This window comes from Macrotis lagotis, chromosome 1, assembly GCF_037893015.1.
Source record: "Macrotis lagotis isolate mMagLag1 chromosome 1, bilby.v1.9.chrom.fasta, whole genome shotgun sequence".
NCBI classification, from domain to species: Eukaryota; Metazoa; Chordata; class Mammalia; order Peramelemorphia; family Peramelidae; genus Macrotis; species Macrotis lagotis.
In genome coordinates, this window is record NC_133658.1 from 62,501,388 (window position 1) to 62,523,684 (window position 22,297).

Below are 22,297 nucleotides of genomic sequence, written 5' to 3' on the forward strand. Positions count from 1 at the left end.
GAATTCTAAGCTTGAGCTCTAGTCTTCTGCCTGGTAGAATGGGAGTCCCAGCCAGAGCCATCTTTTCTTTTCTGACCTGTCTTAGCCAACATCTTCTCCTCCCTCTTTTTCAGTGATAGTGAGATGGAGATGGAAGCAGAACATTATCCCAATGGAGTGGTAGAGAACTCCTCCACCCGGATCATGAATGGTGCCTACAAACATGAAGAAATCCTCCAGACAGATGAATCTAGTATGGGTAAGGACCTTCTTCCCTTTCTATGATTAGCTCCAGAAATAAACTTTAGGGATGTGGCTTTTCCCCATGTGATTCTCCACCTTTTTTGTTGGCTGAGAATAGCTGGAGCTTGAACTGAACTAGTGAGGCCTGGTAGGGATTGAAGAACCCAGCTGGTCTGGAGAAATATCTGGTCTAGCCTTGGTCTGGGCTTCTTTAACAGTGTAGAGATATGAATAATCTGTATCTATCTCGGGGAGGAGAGGAAAACAGGGAGAGAATTTAGAACTCAAAATTTTTTTAAATAAATGTTAAAAAAAATTTTTTTATATATATGTTATGGGGGGGTATAGATAAAATATTGAAAAAACAAAGTAGTGCAGGGAGCTAGCTCCCTGTATTCCTCACAAGAAAGTTGTACACTGGAGTATTTCAAGAGTTGAATGGATGTCTAGATTTATTTTCAGACCTAAAATGTAAAGTCCTAGCACATCATTTGGGACGTGAGTGAGATCACAATTTAGTAGTCAGAGAAGGCAGACTATGTCTGACAGAGCATGCTAAATCACAGGAGAAATTATTGTATCTAGGGCCATCTTCTCAAACTTGCCTGCTGGCTTTTCCAGCTTCTATGCGTCAGCATACTCATGTAGATAGATCCAACCACAGATCATCCAGCAGCCCTATGTCTCCCAGCTGTTAGTCCCAACTATGATCATCTTTCCTTTAAAGCCTTGTGATGGGAAAACAGGGTCATGGGCAATCCTTGGGATTCTTGCTAGCCCTTTCTTAATGCATATGTTATATGTCCTCTCCCCGGCACAGAAGATGGGCGTCCTCGACGACAGCTCTGTGGAGGCAACCAGGCTGCCACAGAGAGAATTATTTTGTTTGGCCGGGAGCTGCAGACCCTCAGTGAACAGCTGTGCCGAGAGTATGGCAAGAATCTGGCCCATAAAGAGATGCTGCAGGTAACTCCAAGACAGTCTTAGGGCCTCCACCTTCATCTGTCCCGAAGCCCACTGGACAGGCAGTCCCAGGGACAGGCCCCACCCAAGGGGGAGAATGCTCTCAGGAGAGCAGGAGCAGAGGGGCCATTGACCCCGTAGTAGAGCCAGCCGCAGCCCAGAGTTGAGGGGTGACTGACAGGATTGGCTCCTTAGACAGTTTCCAGTAGGGCCCATGTGGTCATCACCATGGGGGTGGGTGGGAGGGGCCATCTATTCCTGAGGGAGATAAGGGGCAGCAGCAGCTTGTCCTGTCGGGAGTAGCCCCTTCAGGGATTCAAGGATCCTCCTTCATGTTTCAACCCCAACAAAACAGTCAACTCCTCTGCAGTTCAGCTCCAGAAAGTCCTGCTTCAGGAGAAGTCCCTGAGCTTCTTTCCAGCTGCTGCCCGGGGCTCCAGGAGTAAGGCCAGGCCAGCAGGCTCAGGGGGTTGGGCTGGGAGCCTTCACGAAGAGGACTGAAGGGGAGCTCCTTGGAGACGGGGAGGAAAGCAGGTCTGTTGGAGCTCTTAGGCTCCCGCTCCCCAGCACTCCAGCTGAGGAGGTGGAGAGGGGTTTGGGGAGGGGAGGGCCTCATGACAAGGGGCCTCCTTCCTCACCGATTCTTCCATCTGCTTTCTTCCATCCAGGATGCATTCAGCTTATTAGCATACTCCGACCCATGGAACTGCCCTGTTGGTCAGCAACTAGACCCTATCCAGAGGGAGCCTGTGTGTGCAGCTCTCAATAGTGCTATTTTAGGTAGGAAAAGAACCCCCAGGCAAGATTCAGATGTTACCATCCCTGGGAGTCAGTGGGAGCAGAGCTTCTGGCCTCCTCAGGGAATTTTCCCTGTCTTGGGCTTAGATAGAACCTGGATACGATGAAGGAAGGAAACTTCCTCTCTTGATTCTGATCACAGGGAAGATTTGGTGGAGGGTGCTATCCTGAACTCAGATCCATGGTGACATAGAGATCATACAGGCTTGTTGATTGTGTCCAGGCCCTTGAGGGCTTAGGAAGAATGGGTTCCTTGCTCTGAAAGCATTCACTCGCTTACATCTTAACTGGGAGAGAAGGGACTGAGTAGATTCAGTAGATCCATGCCAGTGAGGAGATCTCTTCCAGCATCTCTCTCCCAGTCCTCCCTTAACTTCACCCATGTCCTGCTTTGATTGCCTCAAGGCTCTTGCTCACTTTCCCCCACAGTGATGCTCACCCTCCTGAGGTGGTTTCTTTTAAAGACATTTGGGCCTAGGAGCTCCCCTTCTGACAGATCAGTAGACCCTCATTTTTATTATGTCCTTTCTAGGACAATAATTTCACTGATTCTGCCCAAAATCTACCAAGGTGTATTTCATAAATTCTGCCAGCAGAATTTCATAGAATTCACAATTTCTACCAAATTTTGTTTAAACCAAGGACTGAGTTCTAATTCTTCCCCACCCCTAACATCATGCTGACTCCGACTCTGCTCATAGACAAGCCTATAACTTTTGACAAATTGAGTTTCAACCTTGGTCCCAGATTGAGTCCCTGATGCCCTGCTCCTGGCCACAAAACTGACCTTTGGGGTTTTTTTGGTTGTTTTGTTGTTGTTTTTTAGTAACTTTTTCTTTAGGAACTTAGCTTTCACAGTTTCTTTTTTATTTTTCTTTTTTTTTTATTTAAGGCAATGAGATTAAGTGACTTGCCCAAAATCACACAGGCAATTATTTTGTGTCTGAGGCCGAATTTGAACTCAGGTCCTCCTGATTCCAGGGCCCGTGCTCTATCCACTACACCACCTAGCTGCCTCTGACCTTTGACTTTTGTTCCTTAACCCAAGTCTCAAAGATCTCCAATTCTGACGAGATCTGTGCCTCACCCTAGTGCTCTGTCTGACCTGAGTCCTAACTGGTCATCAACTGACGCAACCTCAGCCACAGATCGATTATTTCTCCAACCAGATTTATAGATGGGAGTATCCTAGTCATTGCCACAGAGAGCAGCCTTTGCCCTCTCCTGAACATAGATTGAATCCTCTAACATCAATACCATTTGACATATTCTGCCTCCATCTCTGGCACCAGAATCATCACCTAACTCTTTCCCTAGTTTTTGAGCTTTAACTCTGGGCCCCACTTGACTGTTAACCCTAGTCTAGTACCCTAACCCTGACCCATGGATTGATGCCCTCATGCCTACATAGTCTGACTTTTTCCTCCCTAGTCCTCTACCCTGACTTCCTAACTCAAATTAGAGACTGTATTAAGCTTATCCCTCCATCTAAATTGACATCTGACCCTGACCACAAACCTAGGCCCTGATCCCAGGTTGACCCCTACCCCCAGCCTTCATCCAACTCCCTGACCCTGACCACAGACATTGCTCTCCAACAATGGTCATCCCTAAGCTTAGCCACATCAAGATTCCAATCAAGGTTCCACAGGTCAGCCCCTGACCCTCAATAAAGGCTACAACCTGTCACTCAACTTTTAGAAGTATATACTCTTGGTCACAGGGGCAGTGGATCAAGCACTCACACATAGCCCACTCTCCTCCTGTCCCAAACTAGGTTTTTGGGGGCATTTTCCTAAATTTCCCCCTACAGACTTAAATTCCCAAATCTGACTACAATGTGCCAGCTGAGAGCTGAGGCCTTTAAAAGAATAACCAAATCTTCTCTTTCTCCCTGCAGAATCTCAAAACCTGCCAAAGCAGCCCCCACTGATGCTCGCCTTGGGCCAAGCATCTGAGTGTCTTCGGCTTATGGCCCGAGTTGGCCTAGGCTCCTGTTCATTTGCCAGAGTTGATGACTATTTGCACTAACCGCCTGAGTAAGAGAGGAGCACCTTCCCACCAAGCTGTTCCAGCCTGGCCCCAGGGCTCTTCCTGGCCTTCTTCATGCTGCCCCTCCTCCCCCTGGGCTAGCCCAAAGACTCAGGGCTAGCCTTATCCTCTCATTATTCTCAAGACCCCTTTTCACACATCTGTCTCAGAGACCTGGAAGCTGCTGGCAGAATTAGATCTTCCCCCTTCTCTCTCACTCTCCCCCTCTCTCTCCCCTCTTCTCCTTGTTTCTCCCTCCTTTTTTCGTTCTTCTCTCAGCCTCTCCTTGACTTTTTCTTCCATCATATGCAGCAACAGCAGGGACAACACACACAGTATTTGGCAGATTACCCTTCCACTCTTAGGGGACATTGTTGGGGGAGGCAGAGGGAATTGGTTGTTTTTGATTTTTTAATCTATATTTTTTCTGACTGAGCCACCAGTATTTATCTCTGGAGAGTTTGTGCTGAGCTGGTTTCTGCTAATTTAGTGATGATAAAGCTCATCCAAGTTGGTGATAGCTTATTATTTTCTTAAGTAAAAAAATGAGATATATATAAATATATATATATATATATATATAAACAAACACAGTATTTATCGTAGTGCTAGTTGTCTGGACACTTTGGGGAGAGGCAGTCCAGACAGTGTATGTTTTTAGGGGGAAGGGGAGGTCCCACTCACTAAAAAGAAACCATCTCTGTCACCTCAACCAAGTTGTTCATTTCTTTCTACCATGTCCCCAGCTGAACTTCCAAACCATAAAGTCAGTTGAAGAAAACACGGTAGGAACTTTGTTGTGTTGGATGTGGCCAGTTAGGGAAGAAGAGAGCAGGAGCCAGATCATGCAATTTAAAATGAGCCAGTGCCTCTTCCAGTTTATCTGTTCCAGCTCCTGCATTTTATAGAGGAGATCACTGAAAGAGAATAGGACCTCCCTAAAGTCACACAAGAAGCCTTTTGCCCTGTCCACTGTACTGGGTCACCTTGCTGAAAGTGTCAGGGTGAGCATGCCCTCAAGAATGGGACAGGAACAGCAATTGAGTTCAGGCAGAAATAGTCGGGAAGATGTCAGGGTGGATTGTGGAGGGCCAGTGAGACCCCCTTTATCAGGAAGTGGTTCTAATCACCCTGGGTGGGTGAGGGGCAGACTCTTGGAGAAGTAGGTCAGATCTTCCTGTCTGCTGCAGACCTCCAAGTTCTCTGAGGACAGGCTCAGGCTGCAGAAAAGGGTTAATTGGTAGAGTAAGTTGCAATCTTCAGTCCATCCTTTTGAAGGGCAGCAGCAAGGTTTGGGCCAGTTGTTTGCTTTTTTTTCCCCTACTTTGAAGTGTTGGCTTGTTTTGTGTGTGTGTTTTTAATGGCTATTCTTGGCAAAATGAGACTTTGCGGACCATGGCCCTTTGTGCAGAACCCTCATCTGGTCTATATGATGTGGAGTCACTGAATTCTGGAGGAGTATGGAGGGTACATTCATTAGCTCAGCACAAGGCCAGCATTCTGCTGTAGCAAGCCCAGAGATTCTCCCCTGTCGGGATCATCTTCTGCCTTTAATTCCAGGAGTTCAGAGCATACCTGTCCCTGAAGAAGTTTGTCTTCAATCAGCAGGAGGGCAGTTTGCATTTAAAACAGTGAAAGAAGAAAAGAAAAAGATTCTTCTGACTGAGCTCCTAAAACCCTAAGACATAAGCTGGCCAAATACTGAGGCTACCACAGGAAGGCTAGAGATGATATTTTTCAGGTGGAAGAGGCCTTTTCACTCAGTAAACAAGAAGACTGTACCTAGAAAGGGAACATGACTTGCCCAAGTTCTGTAGCCTCCATGAAAGAAATCTGTCTCCTTCCAGGCCAGGATGACAGCATCTGGAGTTAGGTATTTCAGGCCCAGAGCAGAGGGTTCAAGGAGATGTCCTCAGGGGCTCCTGGACAGAAAGGATGTCACCCAGATTCTCAAAAACCTATGCTGCTGTGTCCCTGCCACCTAGGGTAACATCAGGTTTCAGGAGGCTTGAGTCTGCTCTGGCCAGGATTGTGCCTCCCATCTCAGAGAATTTTCTGTGGTAAGATAGTTGATATCCTTTTGGGGAGCTCAACTTTCAGTCCTGGTCCCCTTTCTTGCTTAGGATAGAGGGGGTCTCAGCTGTGGAAGTTCCTGATCTATGCTTCAGTTTCCTTATCTCTAGCTCTGCTGTGGTCTTCTGGTGAACTGTGCTAACCTTTTGGTGAGGGCTCTGAATAGGATCCAATAGTCATCCTAGCCTAGATGTAGAGAGAAGTCATCTAGTCTAGCTCCTCAAGTCAGTAGTAAGGAGCCAAACCAGGACTTGAAACTCTGATTCCAGATCCAGGATTCTTTCTGTTGTGCCCAAATTAGATTTAAAAAAGTAGTGTCAAGGGTGAAAAGAGTTTTGAATTTGGAGTAGGGCACTCCTAGGAGTAGTACCACCTAGGGAACCACTGACAAGTCACCTATCATTTCCAGGACTCAGTTTCTTCATCTGTAAATTGAAATAAAAAAATGAACTAAATGATCTCTAAAGTACCTCCCAGATCTAAAGTCTATAATCCTATGAGAATATGAATTAAGATTTTTTCAAATTTATTTTAATTTAGTAGTGATCATCAGGAATAGGTAGGGAGTTACCAGTCAGAAGACAAAAGAATAATGTTCACACTTAATAATTAATAATTATTAATAATTTTCAAGCTAATCCTGGCGAGTGTGGTAGGGCCAGAGCCTTCCAGAAAACAGTTATCTACAGATTCCCAATTCTAGTACCATCTCCTCAACCATTTCTGAAGTGAAAAGCACCTACTCAGTTCTCTGAGTCAGATTACCCTTCTGATTTCTGTTGTTCATCACATTCTTTAAAATTGAATTGATAAACATCAGAATGGGTGCAGTTAGGTAGTGCAGTGCATAGAGCGCTGGCCTTGGAGTCAGGAGGACCTGAGTTCAAATCCAACCTCAGAAATTTAATACTTAGCGGTGTAACTTTGGGCAAGTCACTTAATTCCCCACCCCCGCCAAAAGATAAGCATCAGAATGTCCAAAATGGACTTGGGGTTCCCCTGGGTCTCTGCAGTCTTTAAGTGGCAGTACTGAGTTAAGTGGGAATCTATTTTGAGTGCATGAAACCAGCAGCTTGAACATTTTCTAGAAACTGTTTAAGATTCACCAGCTTAGTATTGCCTAGATTTGTTTCTTGCTCATCACAAATTCTTTCAATTGGAAATGCATGCATCCCATGAGCCTTAAGCATCAGACTAACATGTGAACCAAGGAAGAAGGAGAGGAGAGCAATTTCAAAGCCTATCAGGAAGACCAATTCTAGGCTCCCAAGTTTTAGATCCTGGAACAGATTTCTGAAGATTTGTAGCCAGATTGCAAACATAGGAGACCTATAGTAATTGGGAGAAGTGTAAGAGAGGACCTTGGAGCTTAACTTTTACCTTATCCCTTTAGGGTGAGGGAGGTATGATATGGACGCCACCTGTGAACTGTATAAGATGAGGTTAGGAAGGAGCTATTGACTTCCCCAGCTAATGGAGCCCCAAGAAGTTCATTTGTAGCTAGCTACCTAGTAGTAGGGTGAAAATTCAAATTTGGTATACCTTAATCTAGGCTAACAGGACTGCTCAGTCCTTTGGACCAGGAAAACTAATAGAATTATCTGCATGAAACAAATAATTGGGTTTAATTTCTAGATTCCTTCGAGATCATCTAATTCAGTTCTCTAACTTTACAGTTGAAGAAGCCAAGTCCTTGAGAGATGTTTTGACCAAGGTCACAGTGGCGTATCAGAGATCTGAACCTTGGCCTCCTGACCCCCTTGTCCAGTGTTTTTTTCACTACACCTCCCAATGGATTTGAATTTTCTAGTAAGAGGCACCCTCCTGAGACAGAATGCAGACTCTGGTGGCTAGTGGCTAGTTGTGGGGAAACCAAGTACCCCAAAGAGACATTGACTTGCTAATAAAAGTTGACTGTGAAAAACTTGAGAAATCATCACTCACCCTCAAGCATGCCTCCAGAGATTGCCTCTTTATCATAGTGCTGGTCATTTCCTCCTTGTCCAAGGAAACCTTCAGGAAGTGAGAATAGTGGTGGAGCCTCAGGAGCATCAGCCTCTTCCAGAGCAGATTAAGGGAGGCCCAAATCTGATAGTTCTTCACAACTCTAAAGGAAGGCCAAGTTCTATTTTTTAACCTGTTTTGTCCCCACCCACCCTTTTTTAAGAGTAATCATGATGGTATAACTGGAGGAGGGAGAAGAAGGAAGAGGATTTCATTTCTTAAGTGCCTTGATGTCTCAAGTGGACATCACGGAGGCCAGGCTACTACCTCCTCCTCCCAGAGACTTTGCCATGCCTGCATGTGTATCTGTGGTGGAATAAATTTTGCATTTTGAAAGTTAATAGCATCTGACTTTGAGTGCCCAAGAACTGGGCTCCAGCCAGGTTTAATAATTAGAATTAGTTTTTAGAGCTAGAGAGAACCTCAGAGATCATCCAGAGCCCATCTTTTTGTTGAAGACATTGAAACCCAATGACAGAACTTGGGACAAACAAAGCAAGGATTAGGATAAAGGCTGACTCCCAGCCGAGTTCTCTTTCTACTGCCCCTTGGCACCTGTAGTAGGACAGTATCACAAACACTGGCTGGAATAGAGGAAGGCACCATATCTCTCAAGTGAGCTAAGATACCACTGATGGGCATGGCCCTGTCGATTTAGGTTGAATGGCTGGATTTTGATATTTGTGGAAAAGGCTCTCTTGAAGGTCAGTGAAAACTCCAAGAGAGTGTAACAGGAGTGCTAAGAGGGAGAAGGGGAGCATTCTTCAGTGGCCACTCCCTATACAAGGTTTCCTCTTTGTTTTCTGTGCCTTATCTCAATATTTCAACTGACTTCAAGTTGTTTACATTTCTTGTCCTTCCCCAGGGATGGGGCACCTTCAGTCCCAGGTGGATCATCTGCACCTCTTGAAATTTGTAGGTAACCAGCACTAGGGTCCAGTGGGCCCTCTGTCTTCAGGGGGAATTAACCATGCCATCTCTGATCATCTCCAGGGGACTCCTAAGTTGAAGGAGGCTACAGAATTCTTGAATACTGAGGTTGAATCATATTTTTTGTGGGTCCTCATAAAGCTGCTAATGGGAGATCTAAACTCTTCCCCTCCAGGAAGGTAAAATAAAAAGCAGGACCCTTCATTTCTTTCAGACTTTCCTCACCTTATCTGTGGTGCTGATGATGATTGTCAAGTCACCCAGAGGTGTGATCAGAAAGGTCATTCTAGGAGAGGCATCCCCATTACTTGGCAGCTGGGTGCTCTCTGGGACAACCATCATCTGAGAGACCCTTTCTCTCACCTTGGGATGCCATGATCTAGGGAAACAAACATCCAAGCAGATTCACAGAAACCAGCTCACAGACCCAGGCTCTTTCTAGCTCCTGTTGTGTTGACCCTTTCAGTCCCTACTCACTAGAGTTCCCAGAAATGGGGTCAAAGGTTTTGAGTTTGGAGCAGATAAGGATGGAAAAAGGGAGTGGTTCTCCAAATTAGCAGGAAGTGGACCCTGAGGGGGCATTCCCTTTACCTCATCCTCTCCTTTGGAAGCTCTGGCTTTCTGTGGATGGGGGAAGAGAATTCAAGAGCCCTTCCTCCACTATCCCCAACTATGCCCATTAGTCCCTAATGGACTCATCCTCCAATGGATGGATGGGTGTGTTTGATTGTGCTTACTGTTTTGGGAGACAGGGAAAATTCTTCTGTCCCCTCCCTTGAAGATGGAGGAGGAGCAGAGCCTGTTGATCTTGGGATACTGACATTCCTGGGTCAAGCACAAAATAAGACAGAAACTATTAAAACGGAGAGGTTTTCTTGGACATTCTGAACTCAGGTATGAAAAGCTACATCTCGGCATGAAACCAGATTAAAATGTGTACTTTTGCCAGCACCATCAGCAGAATATATAACAGCCCCGTTCACTCCTGTTTGACACAGAGATGGCAACTCCGACTCTCAACTTTCTCGGCCTCCTCATTAAAAAGAGTATTTCCTCTTTGTGAATAACTTCAACAAAATGGACATTCTCAGAGTTGTGCACACTGGGTCTGCCTCTGCTTTGTATTTGTGAGTTGAGTTACCTGGCCACTAGCATGAAGCCTTGAAGAAGGGGTGGGAGGAGGGAGGGGGGGGACATTTTAACTAAGGAAAAAAAACTATTCAAATGTACTCAAGATATGATAAAGATGAAACTTTCTGTTGTATTTTGACAGAATTATTTTTATTAAAATATACATCCATGTGTAACTATGTGTGTCAGCCTCTGTTTTTGTTAGTCTTTGTTGAGTTATTTATTTCTCAACACAACCATTTGAGTCCCAGGCCTCATTTTCCTTCCTTTCAGCCCCATTTTGTTGACCCCTGACCCTTTGCCTTCCCATTTTTCCTATTACTAGTCCCAAAAGAGATGTCTAGATTGTTAGTACTTTCTCCTTTAAAAGATACCACCGGTGACCTGCAGAAAGGGAAGCCTCTTGAGGACAGCAGGATCTTTGAAGGAGCTTGGGACTAGGATAACTGTTTGCAAATGTCAGATGTTTCTTATGTCATCACCTGTCAGGATTTCAATTTTAAAATCAAAAGCCACCCACACTCTATAGATCTTAGGTTATGTCATCAAAACCTGATTAAAAAATATTAGAAACTCAAAATAACTTAGTTCTCCAGCCAGTGTTTGAGAAGCTTGAAAATATAAATTATATAGGAAAGAACTTTTTGAAAAAACTTCTAGGAAAGTAAAAAGTAGTTTGACAGATTTAGACCAACATATTCCATATTCCACAATAAATTCAAGATGGATACATGACATGAAAAGTAAAGGTCATATCATGAAAAAAGTAAACCTTTTCATAGCTGTTGGAGTAGAGAAATCTTAACCAACCAAAAACAGAAGAAATTATAAAAATAATAACAGTTTTGATGATATGAAATCAAAAAACTTCTGCATGAACAAATTGCAAATGTGGATTAGGAACAGAAGCAGTTTGCTGGTTAAAAAACCCCACAATTTTCTATCAAGTATCTCTGAAGGATCTGCTAGTCAAAATATCCCACCTGCTCCCGGAAATAAATGGTTAAAGAATAGAAATATTTCTCAAAAGAAATTCAAATTATTAGCAACCAAAAGGATGCTCTTATTTCTAAAAAGAGAAATGCAAATCAAGCTTCACTTCACCCCTAACTGGCAAATGTGAAGATTGGTGGGAATAGTCCTGAAACAACTGCAAAAAGACCTAATGCATTGTAGGTGAAGTTATGATTTCAGAACTAGTCTGGGCATATGATCACAATTTGAAGTACTGGCAATGTGTGGATTTTTACTCCTAACAATAGAAGAAAGAGATGAACAAGCCCATATGTGGGATTGGACCACATTTCCAAAACAGAAGAAACACTTGTACAAAGTATATCTTGGTTAGGGGTGGCTGGGTTGCACAGTGTATAGAGCACTGGCCCTGGAGTCAGGAATACCTGAGTTCAAATCCGACCTCAGACACTTAATAATTACCTAGCTGTATGGCCTTGGGCAAGCTACTTAACCCCATTGCCTTGCAAAAACAAAAACAAAAAAAACTAAAAGAAACAAAGTGTATCTTGGTTTAAAAAAAATTTTTTTTGCTTAAATGCCCATACCTTTGGACACATTCTATATGTGCCAAATTACTCATTAAATATGACCAATGGGGGCGGCTAGGTGGCACAGTGGATAAAGCACCGGCCCTGGAATGAGGAGGACCTGAGTTCAAATGCCGCCTCAGACACTTAATAATTACCTAGCTGTGTGGCCTTGGGCAAGCCACTTTAACCCCATTTGCCTTGCAAAAACCTAAAAAACAAAAATGACCAATGGATGTAATGAGATATTTATTACTAAGTATGCCAAAGGAAACTAAACGAAGATTTCAGAGAATCACGTGAAGAAATTAACTGGGGGGGGGGGTACAGCTGGGTGGCACAGTGGATAGAGCACCAGCCCTGGAGTCAGGAAGACCTGAGTTCAAATGTGACCTCAGGACTTTGGGGCAAGTCACTTTTAACCCCATTGCTTTAAATAAAATTTTTTAAAAATACAGAAATTAACTGAAGCAGAATGAAATAAGCAGTACCAGGGAAATTTACATAACAATATAAATAGAACAAGAAAAAACCTGAATGAAATGTTATTATAATAACCAAGCTGGATCTCACCCCCCCCCAAAAAAATGAGAAAATGCATTTCTTTAGCAGAGATGGGAAACTGTAGAATAGGGGTCAACAAACTTCTGTAAAGAGCCAGATAGTAAGCATCTTGAGGTTTTTTTCAGCAAAGAAATAAAATCAGATAATTTGTAAGTACTTATATAACAAGATTAAAAGATTTCTGCAAATTTTTTTGCTAAATGTAAAACAAATGAGTACTTTTTTTGGTAATACAGATCTACAAATGAGAACTAAATTCTTGCTCTGTAATAACATTTCACTTAACTGAAGTTCAGTTAGTAATCCCTATTCTCCAATGTTCATCAAACATTCCTCAAATGTTAATATTTAATCTAGAATGGGACTTTTTTATATTTCATCTTCAAATGTCTTGTCATAAAAGTGTACTGTCAAATACCGATATTAATCCATAAGAATATGGTTTTAATTGAGCAAATTAGTCTACTGGAAAGCATTCATGGAATTCTATTTCTTCTCAATAATTACCTTTTAGTTTATCATTATATTAATCACTTCCAATTGAAGATTAGGTAGAATTTCATCAATTGCACACTTAAATGAATTTTCAAATATAGAAATTAATTTTGCACCCTTCAAGATCTGAAAAATGTTATTGAATCTATAGTTTGAGCTCAGGAAAAATATATGCTCTAAAATTTGTATGGAAATGAAGATCTTATTTCTCTACTTTTGGCATTACTGGAAATGTATAAAGCAACTTGACAGTGAAATTCAAACAACATTATCATTGAATTGACTATGCCACATATAAGTTGCTTGTTTGCTTTACAATATTAAGTAGAATTTGTTTAGAAAACATCAAATGATTTTTCTCTCAACTCATTAATTTTGATCAACGTATAGCATGGAAACAATGTAAAGATGAACAGACTGCCTTCTGGGGGGGTGGGGGAAAATTGTAAAATTCAAACATTCTTCAAACATACAGAAAAATGATAGGAATAGAAACTACTATTGTTTTTAGGTTTTTGCAAGGCAAATGAGGTTAAGTGGCTTGCCCAAGGCCACACAACTAGGTAATTATTAAGTGTCCGAGACCGGATTTGAACCCAGGTATTCCTGACTCCAGGGCCGGTGCTTTATCCACTGCGTCACCTAGTGGCCCCTAGAAACTACTATTGTATATAATTGGAAAATAAAATATTTATTTAAAAAAAAAGAAACCAAATGCAGCAAAAGCTAATTTGCAAAGCCACCAAGTGTTCTTACATTTCAGTCTTGACTTCTAGCTTAAAAAAATTGTAATGAAACTTTTTTCCCCCTTTTTTTCCATTTTTGATATGATGGGTATGCATTGATGTTAAAGATAAATGTTGAGGGACAGCTAGGTAATGCAGTGGATAGAGCATAGGAGGACCTGAGTTCAAATCCAGCCTCAAACATTTTAATAATTACCTAGCTGTGTGACCCTGGACAAGTCATTTAATCCCATTGCCTTATAAAAAAAATTTTAAACTGTAAAAATACAAAACCATCCATAGTTAGAGGATTGTACAAAAATGGAAGATGGGTCAGATTTGGCCTGTAGGCCATAGTTTACCAATCTCTACCATAGAACTTTGCATATTCTTCTGAGTCTTAGTTGATGTTTTACACACTACTTTCCCTTTTTTTTGTTCTTTGTTACAAGAGATGATTGTATTAGGAAAGAAGGATAAATTTGAAAATTAAAGTAAAACAGTAAAAATCAAGATTAAAGTACTGTCTCCTAAAAATAGTAATAGTGTCTTGTATCCCTTTCTCTTTGGATTTTGAGGTCATAGTTTTCTTGAAAATATAGAATCATTATTGTAACTTTCGTGAGAAATGTTACTCTGCAGGCTTTGCTGCTCCCCCCCCCTTAGCTTCTCTTAAGATCATTCTCAGAACAACAATTACATTGGCACTGGGCAAAGCTGCTATAGATGCTGCTCGTTAATACTGAGTGTAGACTACTATCCTTGGGTTTCTTATAAGAAACTACCCAGCATGGGGGCTCTTAGGAAGATAAGAACTGCCTCTGTATCTATTGCCAATGATTGGATTAAATGGTCAAAATTTGATCAAGTTGTCCAAAAAACTAATTATGTATTCAAAAAGATCTGTCCTCGAGTTCTGTTACTTGTAACCTGATAAACCTATGTTTCTTAAGTCTTAAAAGTCAGATCCAAGATGATGCTTGGAAGAATTTTTAACTTCTTATATGAGCAAGGGCAAGCCAGCCTCAGATTACCCTACCAAAGAGCATTGCTCCCTGCCATCCATGGACATAATGAAAACTGGCCAAACAAAAGAACTCATCACAGACCCAAGAGTAACATCAGAGGCAATCATGTTCCAAATCTAGACATTTGGGGGCAGACCTAACTGTCTTAATCAGTAAGCACTACCTGAATAGCTAAGTTATGCATTACGATCTCTTTTCAGAGGCTGTTTCTAAATGTTAAAGAACAAGAAATACTGATCACCTCTCTAACCTCAGAAATTAGCCCCTCAAACCCAGGACATACCAAAAAAAGCATATTTATTAACTAAGATAATATTCCTTTTTCCATTTTCCATAAATATATGATCTAAAACCATTGTCTCCATTTCCTTGCCATTCTTTCATTTCTTACTTTCCACATCTGGTTCTAACCCCAATTTGCCTTATCGGGCAGCTTTTTCTGTCCTGATAAATTTTCAAACTCTTTTTAGTATTTGACACTATTGATCCTTTCCTACTGCCTACAAGCACATTCAGTTTTTTCTCCATCCTTAAAAAAAACCACTCATTAGACCCTACTATCTCCTTAAGGTACCATCTAATTTCTCTTATTTTCATAGCCAAACTCCTAGACAAAGTCGTGTATTCTCCTGCCTCTTCTTCCTTTCCTTTCACTTGCTTCTCAATGTTCTGCAAACTGACTTCTGACCTCATTACAAAACTGAAATGACTGTCTTCCCAATTACCAATGACTTGTTAATAGCCTGCTGGCTTTTTCTCTGACCACTCTTCAGATGCGATATTGATGTACCCTCTTCTCTGGGTTTTCATGACATTGTTCTTTTTGGTCTGTCTGACCTTTCTTCAGCTTTTCCCCTGGTTCATCATCCATCATGTGCCCTCCAACAATAGATCTTCTCCAAGGTTCCACCCTATATCTTCTATTCTCTCAACACCATTTATGCCATTGACTCCCTTTGTCAGTCTGGTAAAATCAGTGGATTCTTAGAAAAATGTCTCTAAATGCATAAAATAAAATGAGAAACTTGGAAAGAAAACCAATTAGGTTGAAATGTAGCTATCATCAAAATATTTTTAAAAACAAGTTAATAGACTCTAGGTTCAGAAGCTCTGATCTAGAATGTCTAATCTGGTAAACTCACCAGTTCCAGTTAGTTAAACAGATGGCTCCCATCTATATGTCAGGACTAATCTCTCTCCTGAGCTCCAAGCAGGCATCTCCATCTATCTCTTGAATATTTCAGACTGGATGGCCCTCAAATGTCCAAAACAGAGCTCATCCCCCCCCCAAAATAAAACTTACTCCTCTTCCAAATTTCTTTATTTCTATTGAAGGCACCACACACTTCCACGTCACCTTGATTTGGATCTTTAGTACTCTCTTTCCCTTACCCCACATAACCAATCTGTTGCCAAAATTTGAAGTCTGGGCCTGGAGTTAGGAAGATCTCACTCAAATCCAGTCTCAGATACTTACTAGCTGAGTGACCCTACAAAAGTCACTTCACCTCTGCCTTTTTCAGTTTCCTCATCTGTGAAATAGAGATAACACAAGCAACTACTTTGAGAATTGTTGTGAGGATCAAATGAGATAATATTTGTAAAGCACACTGCAAAACTTAAAACTGTATGTCAATACTATAATTATCATCTCTGACTCAACACCATCTCTCCTATCCACCCCCTTGTCCATACTTCTCCTTACATAAGCACTGATCTAGTTCAGGCCTTCATCACCTCTCTCCTCTATTTTTGCAACCTCCTCCTAATAAATCTGCTTTCAGACCTTGTCTGCTACAATGCATCTGTCCCTTGACTCATCTGAGGGGCAACTGGGTGGTGAAGTGGACTGAAAGGCAAGGGGACCTGAGTTCAAATCCTGCCTCAAACACCAGTCAGTGACTCTGGGCAGGTCATTTCACTGATTGCATCCTTCCCCCTCCAAAATTAAAAATAAGTAACATGGGGCGGCTAGATGGCACAGTGGATAAAGCATCGACCCTGGAGTCAGGAGTACCTGGGTTCAAATCCAGTCTCAGACACTTAATAATTACCTAGCTGTGTGGCCTTGGGCAAGCCACTTAACCCTATTTGCCTTGCAAAAAAATAAAATAAGGAACAGGTGTGATCATGCCCCTCCTCACTCCCTGATTCTCACAGGGAGTGCCTTGGCACATCCAGCATTCTGGGAGTTTTGCCATGGGTACACCTCAAGACTCTCCCATTCCTGAGCCCCGACCTTGCACTCAGGTTACTAATTGTCTGTCTGTCTGAACTTCTGGAAGATCACAACAGCAGCAAAGTAGAATGCTTTGCTATGACTCCTGGGCACGAAAAAAAAAGACATTTCAAAGAGAGCCAGACTGCCCATTGGCTCCTCATTGTGACCAACTTAAATATGTGAAGAAAAAAGTCTGAGAGGTGATGCCTTAGTTCTCCCTTGAATCCATCCTCCTGAGGTACAGTCCCAGCCATGATCCTCCTCTACTCCCATCAATACCAGTGGCTCCCTATTACCTCTAGGATCAGCTAGAAAGTGTTTAGCTTTACCACTTGGGTCCACCCTAGCCTCCCTTCCCTTCCCTTCCCAACTCTTGTCTATCTATATTGGCCTCCTGGAGGAGTTTGGTAGTGCAGTAGATAGAGTGCTGGGCCCTGAGTTAGGAACATTAGAGTTCAAATCTAGCCTGGTGTAGTGGTGGACAAATCATTTAACTTATTAGCTTCAGTTTTCTTATCTGTAAAATGGGGATAACAAAACTATCTCCCTCTCAGGGTTGTCAGGATTAAATGATAGAATATCCGTAAAATGCCTGGTATACAACAGTCTCTTAATAATGCTTGTTTACTTCTTTTCCTCCCTTCCTTTCTTCCTTTCTCCTTCCTCCTTCCCTCCCTACTTCCTTCCTCCCTCCCTTCCTTCCTCCATTGGACACCCTGAACCTTTTCCCAGACATACTGAATTCATCTTCAAGTATGAAGGACAAACACCAAAATCCTACCTTCTGTACCTTTCTTCTGCTGATTATCTCCAATTGATCCTGTCTTGATTATACAGAATTGTTTGCCTGTTGATGTCCCCATTGTACTGTAAACTCCCTGGGAACAGAAGCTTTTTCCTTTCTTGAGAGTCCCCAGTGCTTAGCACAATTCTTGGCTTAATTAATGCTTGTTTACCATGGACTATTTGGAGCTGAAAGGCAGAGGAAAAGGAGAAATACTGTATTGGAAATATAGTGGAAATATCATAGAATGACCTCATTATGTTGGGGAAAAGGTACAGAGGTGAGGCAAAAATCATTTGTCTAACGACCTAGAGGGGAAATGTCTCTAAATTTGCACATGTGATTCTTTTGAGCCATTGAGATTCTGCTCTGCTCATAGAACACACCACCTTCTTTGATGCAGGCATGCATCCCGGTATCTCTTCTTCTGACCTCCAAGTGAGCACCTGCCACGTGTGAGTTCTGTATAATAGTTTTGGGTAATATGTTTGGCATTGGACTAATATAGTTGTACTCTCTGCAGTAGAGTTTGGATGCTTGGCAGTTTAGTTCAAGAAAGGACCTCATTTTCTGTATCCTCTCCTACCAAGGTGATCTTTAGAATCTTCCTAAGACAATTCACATGCAAGCCATTTAGTTTCCTAGCATGGGGCTGGTGGATGCTCCAGTTCTCACAATAATGAGGTTGGCACAATGACCATAGATCTTCAGTTTGGTAGTCAATCTAATACCTCTTCTCTTTTATACTTTCCCTTAGGGCCTCCAAAACACTGAGCTAGATCCGGCAATAAGTGCATCAACTCATCATCTATGTATATATCCCTGGAGAGCATTCTGCCAAGGTAAGTATTCAAAAGGTCTCTATTTGTTGTATAAATGCTGGTCCCACATAGGGTTTGATGCAGGTTAGTGGAAAATCTCTGTTTTCTTAGTGTTAATTGTCAACCAAACTTAGCACAAGTGGCAGAGAATCAACCCATATTCTGCTGCATCTTAGCCTCAGAGACCAGGCACAATCATCTTCAAACAAAAAGTGTACCAATTTTCCCTCTACTGTGTCTTGGCTTGAAGCCTTTTCAAGGGAAATTGTTTACCATAAGTCTGGGAGTTAGCCCTAATGATGTTTGTGTCTTCACTTGAAAACTTCTGACAGCATCAAGAAAAAAAAAACATACTAAAAAGCAGCTAAATGGCATAGTGGATAAGAGCATCAGCCCTGGTGTCAGGAGGACCTGAGTTCAAATCCAGCCTCAGATACCTAATGATTACTAAGCTGTGTGACCTTGGGCAAGTCACTTAACCCCAATGCCTTGCAAAAAACAAAAACAAAAACAAAAGCATGGTATTGGATTCTTAGGTGACTGGGAAAGTGTGAGAGCATTGTCCATGATACAGAACCTGGGCAAGCCTGCCATCATGAAACTGATGAAATTCTCTGGGCAACCAAATTTTACCATAGTCTTCCACAAGCCTTCATGACTGATAGTTCCAAAAGCCTTGATCAGATTGATGAGTAGTGTGTACAGACCTAGGATCTGCTTCTGTTATTTTTCCTGGCATTACTACCAGCAGACACTTTGTCAACCATTCCTTGGCCCTTTCTGAAGACTCACTGACTTTCAGGTAGATCACCATCTTCCAGGTGAAGGATCAGCTGATTAAGGAAGACCCTGAAAAGAATCTTTCTGTCATTGACTAAGAAAAAGACCCCTGTGATTGTCCCAGGACAACCTTTTTCCTTTTCCTTTATAGAGATGGACAATGGAGGCTTCCTTGAACTTCTAAGGCAAAATTTCTTCTGGCCTTATAACCCCAGGATTTCAGACAGCTTTTGTATGAGCATTTTTGTAAATCTCAGACTAGAATCAGCACCAGGTGCTTTGCCACATGAAAGCAACCTAATGATATTCAAAGCCTCTTCACTTGGAACTTTGATTAGAGAGGAAATAACTTCGACTTGAGGCATTCGGTCAATGGCTTCAAATTTGGATGATGATGCTCTGCTGGGAGCCCTATCAAAGTGTTCAGCCCATATTTCCAGGATCAGTGCTCCATTAGCACTGAGTAGTTGAGATATACCAAAGATAAATAGCCTTTAGGGCATTACAGAAGCTCTTTGGATTATTACTATCAGTTTAAAATTCAGTCTTATCTGTCTTTTTACTGAGTGTATGGAGTATTCATAGAGGACTAGCACCTCTGGTATGGGGGCTGCTAAACCCTTTTCAGGGCCAGTTATTCACTTTTGATGTCCACCTGCCACCCAACTCTGACCAGTGGTTTCAAGAAGCTCCATTCAGCATGTGCAGCAGCCACATCTCAGTAAAACCATCTCCATCTCAACCAGGTTGAGAATACCCAACAGGACTCAAATTCATCAGTGAATTGGGGAAGGAGGTATCTACCCCAAACATGTGATTACTTCCCCTGATGAAATGCACACATGTTTGTAATGAGGGCAAAGAAGAAAATGTTACTGGAGCTCTTAGAGCTTGGTCAGATGTAGAAGAGACCAAGGTCATCCACTGTGCCCCAAACCATCACCATCTATTTTTGATTTTTTGTCTTGTTATTGGACTCTAATGACTCTAGAAGAGAGAGACTGATGACTTCACACAACTCTGCCTCCCTTAAATACAATTTACTCAAAAGTCAAAAGACATCACCCATACTATTTTACTATTTCATTATTTTGTCCATTTACTATTCAACTGTCACATTATTTTATCATTTCCCTATGTTACAATTTTACTATGGCAACCAGAAAATGATGAGGCAGCAGGTGTGGATATATTGGGAGATACAACCCTTCACATAGGTGGTCCAGGCCACCAGGTCACCTTTCCATTGCCTGCAGCAGCAGTGAGACTCAGCAACCCACCTTTGTCTGAGTGTCCTTTTGAGGTACTGCACTGCTCATCTCCTGGTGTGAGAAGGGGCTAAAAAAAGTGCCCTAAAAGTGATCTTCTTCACTAATCCTGGCCTGCTTACCACAGTGGGCAGGGGATTCCACCTTGTAAAAACACACAAAAAATTGTACAAAAACTTTTGTGAAGATGATTCCACTCTCTTGTGGAATGTGCTCATGCTTATAGACAACACAAAATCCAGTAGACTGAAACCTGAAAGACCAACAGTTTTTGATGCAAGAGAATTCAGCAAGCTGGCAGATGGAGACCAGCTCACTGAAGTTGAAGCTGGATACACATATTTCTGGAATGGCCACAGTAAAGGGTTGCACCTTGAAGTTGATTAAAGTTTTGCAATCAAAACCAATAAAGTCAACAAGTTTGTTTGTCTCCCAAAAGGAATGATTGACAGGCTCATGACAATGCAATTGCCACTTGCAGGAAAACACCAGGCCGATAACTCTGCTCCCACCATGATGATCTCTGTTGAGGTTAAAAATTTTTTTTTTCTTAAGACTTGGAGACCCTCATTATCAAAGTGCCAAATGAAGCCAGTTTTGTAATTCTGGGTGACTTTAGTGGTACAGTAGGCACAGACTATCAGATATGGTGGTGAGTCCTTGGAAATGGAGTTGGAGTCATTTAATGCTGAAGACTTGTGTATCTTGGGAGCTTCTCATCACCAAAACTATCTTCCATTTATCTAAAAATAATAAAACATTTTGGATGTATCCTTGCAATAAAAATTGACTTTTAGTAAACATCATTTTTAAAAGATTTAATAATAATTTTTTCCAGTAACATGTAAAGATAGTTTTCAACATTTTGGGTGAGATTTTTGAGTTCCACATTTTTCTGCCTACCTTCCTCTTCCCCCTTCCTCATGACAGCAGTAATCTGATATAGATTATACATGTACAATCATGTTTAACATATTTCTATATTAGAACATACATTATAATCAACTATGATGGACTTAGCTCTTTCTTTGTCAGCAGTTCAGTAACCAAGGACATTTTTTTTTCATTTTTGTGAGGTAATGGGGGTAAGTGACTTGCCCAAAGTCATACAGCTAGTAAGTATCAAGAGTCTGAGGCCACATTTGAACTCAGATCTTCCTGACTCCATTACTGGTGATCGCACCACCTAACTTGCACCATCCAAGGACAATTCTAGAAGACTTATGACAGAAAATGCCGTGCACATCTAGAGAAAGAACTATGGAATTTGAATGCAGATCAAAGCATACTTTCACATTTTAAAATTTAATTTGTTTTTTCCCTTTTCTCATGTTTTATCTTTTAGTTCTGATTCTTCTTTCACAAAAGGACTAATATGGAAATGTGTTGAGCTTCATTGTATAAGTACAACCTATTCCAGATTACTCATTTCCATGGGGAGGAGGAGGGAAAGGAGGGAGATAGAAAAATGTGGAACTCAAAAGTTTACAAAAAATATATATATATATTTTTATCCATAGGGTTTTTTTTTTTGGTTTGGTTTGGTTTTTCTTCCTCTGGATGTGGATAGATTTGTCCATAGAGTCTCCTAGGGTTGTCCTAGATCTCTGAACTGCTGAGAGGAGCTGCATCCATCAAGGTTGATCAACTCACAATGCTATTGTTAATGTGTACAGTCTTCTTTTGGTTCTAGTCCCTTCACTTAGCATTAGTTCCTGTAATTTGTTCCATGCTTCTCTAGAGTCTGACCATTCATGGTTTCTTATAGAACAATAGTACTCCATAACTTATATACCATAAAGTGTTTAACCATTCCCCAATTGATGGGTATCCTCTCGATTTCCAATTCTTTGTCACCACAAAAAGCACTACTATGAATGTTTTAGAACATTTTCCCATTTTTTTTTATGATTTC

The 22,297-nt window shown here is 41.7% G+C and overlaps 1 protein-coding gene across 5 annotated transcripts in view; it reads left to right on the plus strand.

The window, feature by feature from the left end:
• RANBP10 (RAN binding protein 10) overlaps window positions 1-10,707 on the plus strand; it is a 138,124-nt gene extending 127,417 nt beyond the window's left edge. Inside the window, exons 12-15 of one of the 5 annotated variants that reach the window (XR_012471718.1) lie at window positions 114-238; window positions 1,043-1,188; window positions 1,541-1,719; window positions 1,854-1,939. Coding sequence is in view for 3 of the 5 variants with exons in the window: in XM_074202231.1 (XP_074058332.1) it covers window positions 114-238; window positions 1,043-1,188; window positions 1,854-1,965; window positions 3,884-4,014 (514 nt within the window). In the remaining 2 variants the exon portion in view is untranslated. Of the gene's footprint in view, window positions 1-113; window positions 239-1,042; window positions 1,189-1,540; window positions 1,720-1,853; window positions 1,966-3,883 lie in introns of those variants that run through there. The other 4 variants (XR_012471719.1, XM_074202231.1, XM_074202233.1 and 1 more) reach the window with 4 other exon arrangements.
• The last annotated feature ends 11,590 nt before the right edge of the window (window positions 10,708-22,297 follow it).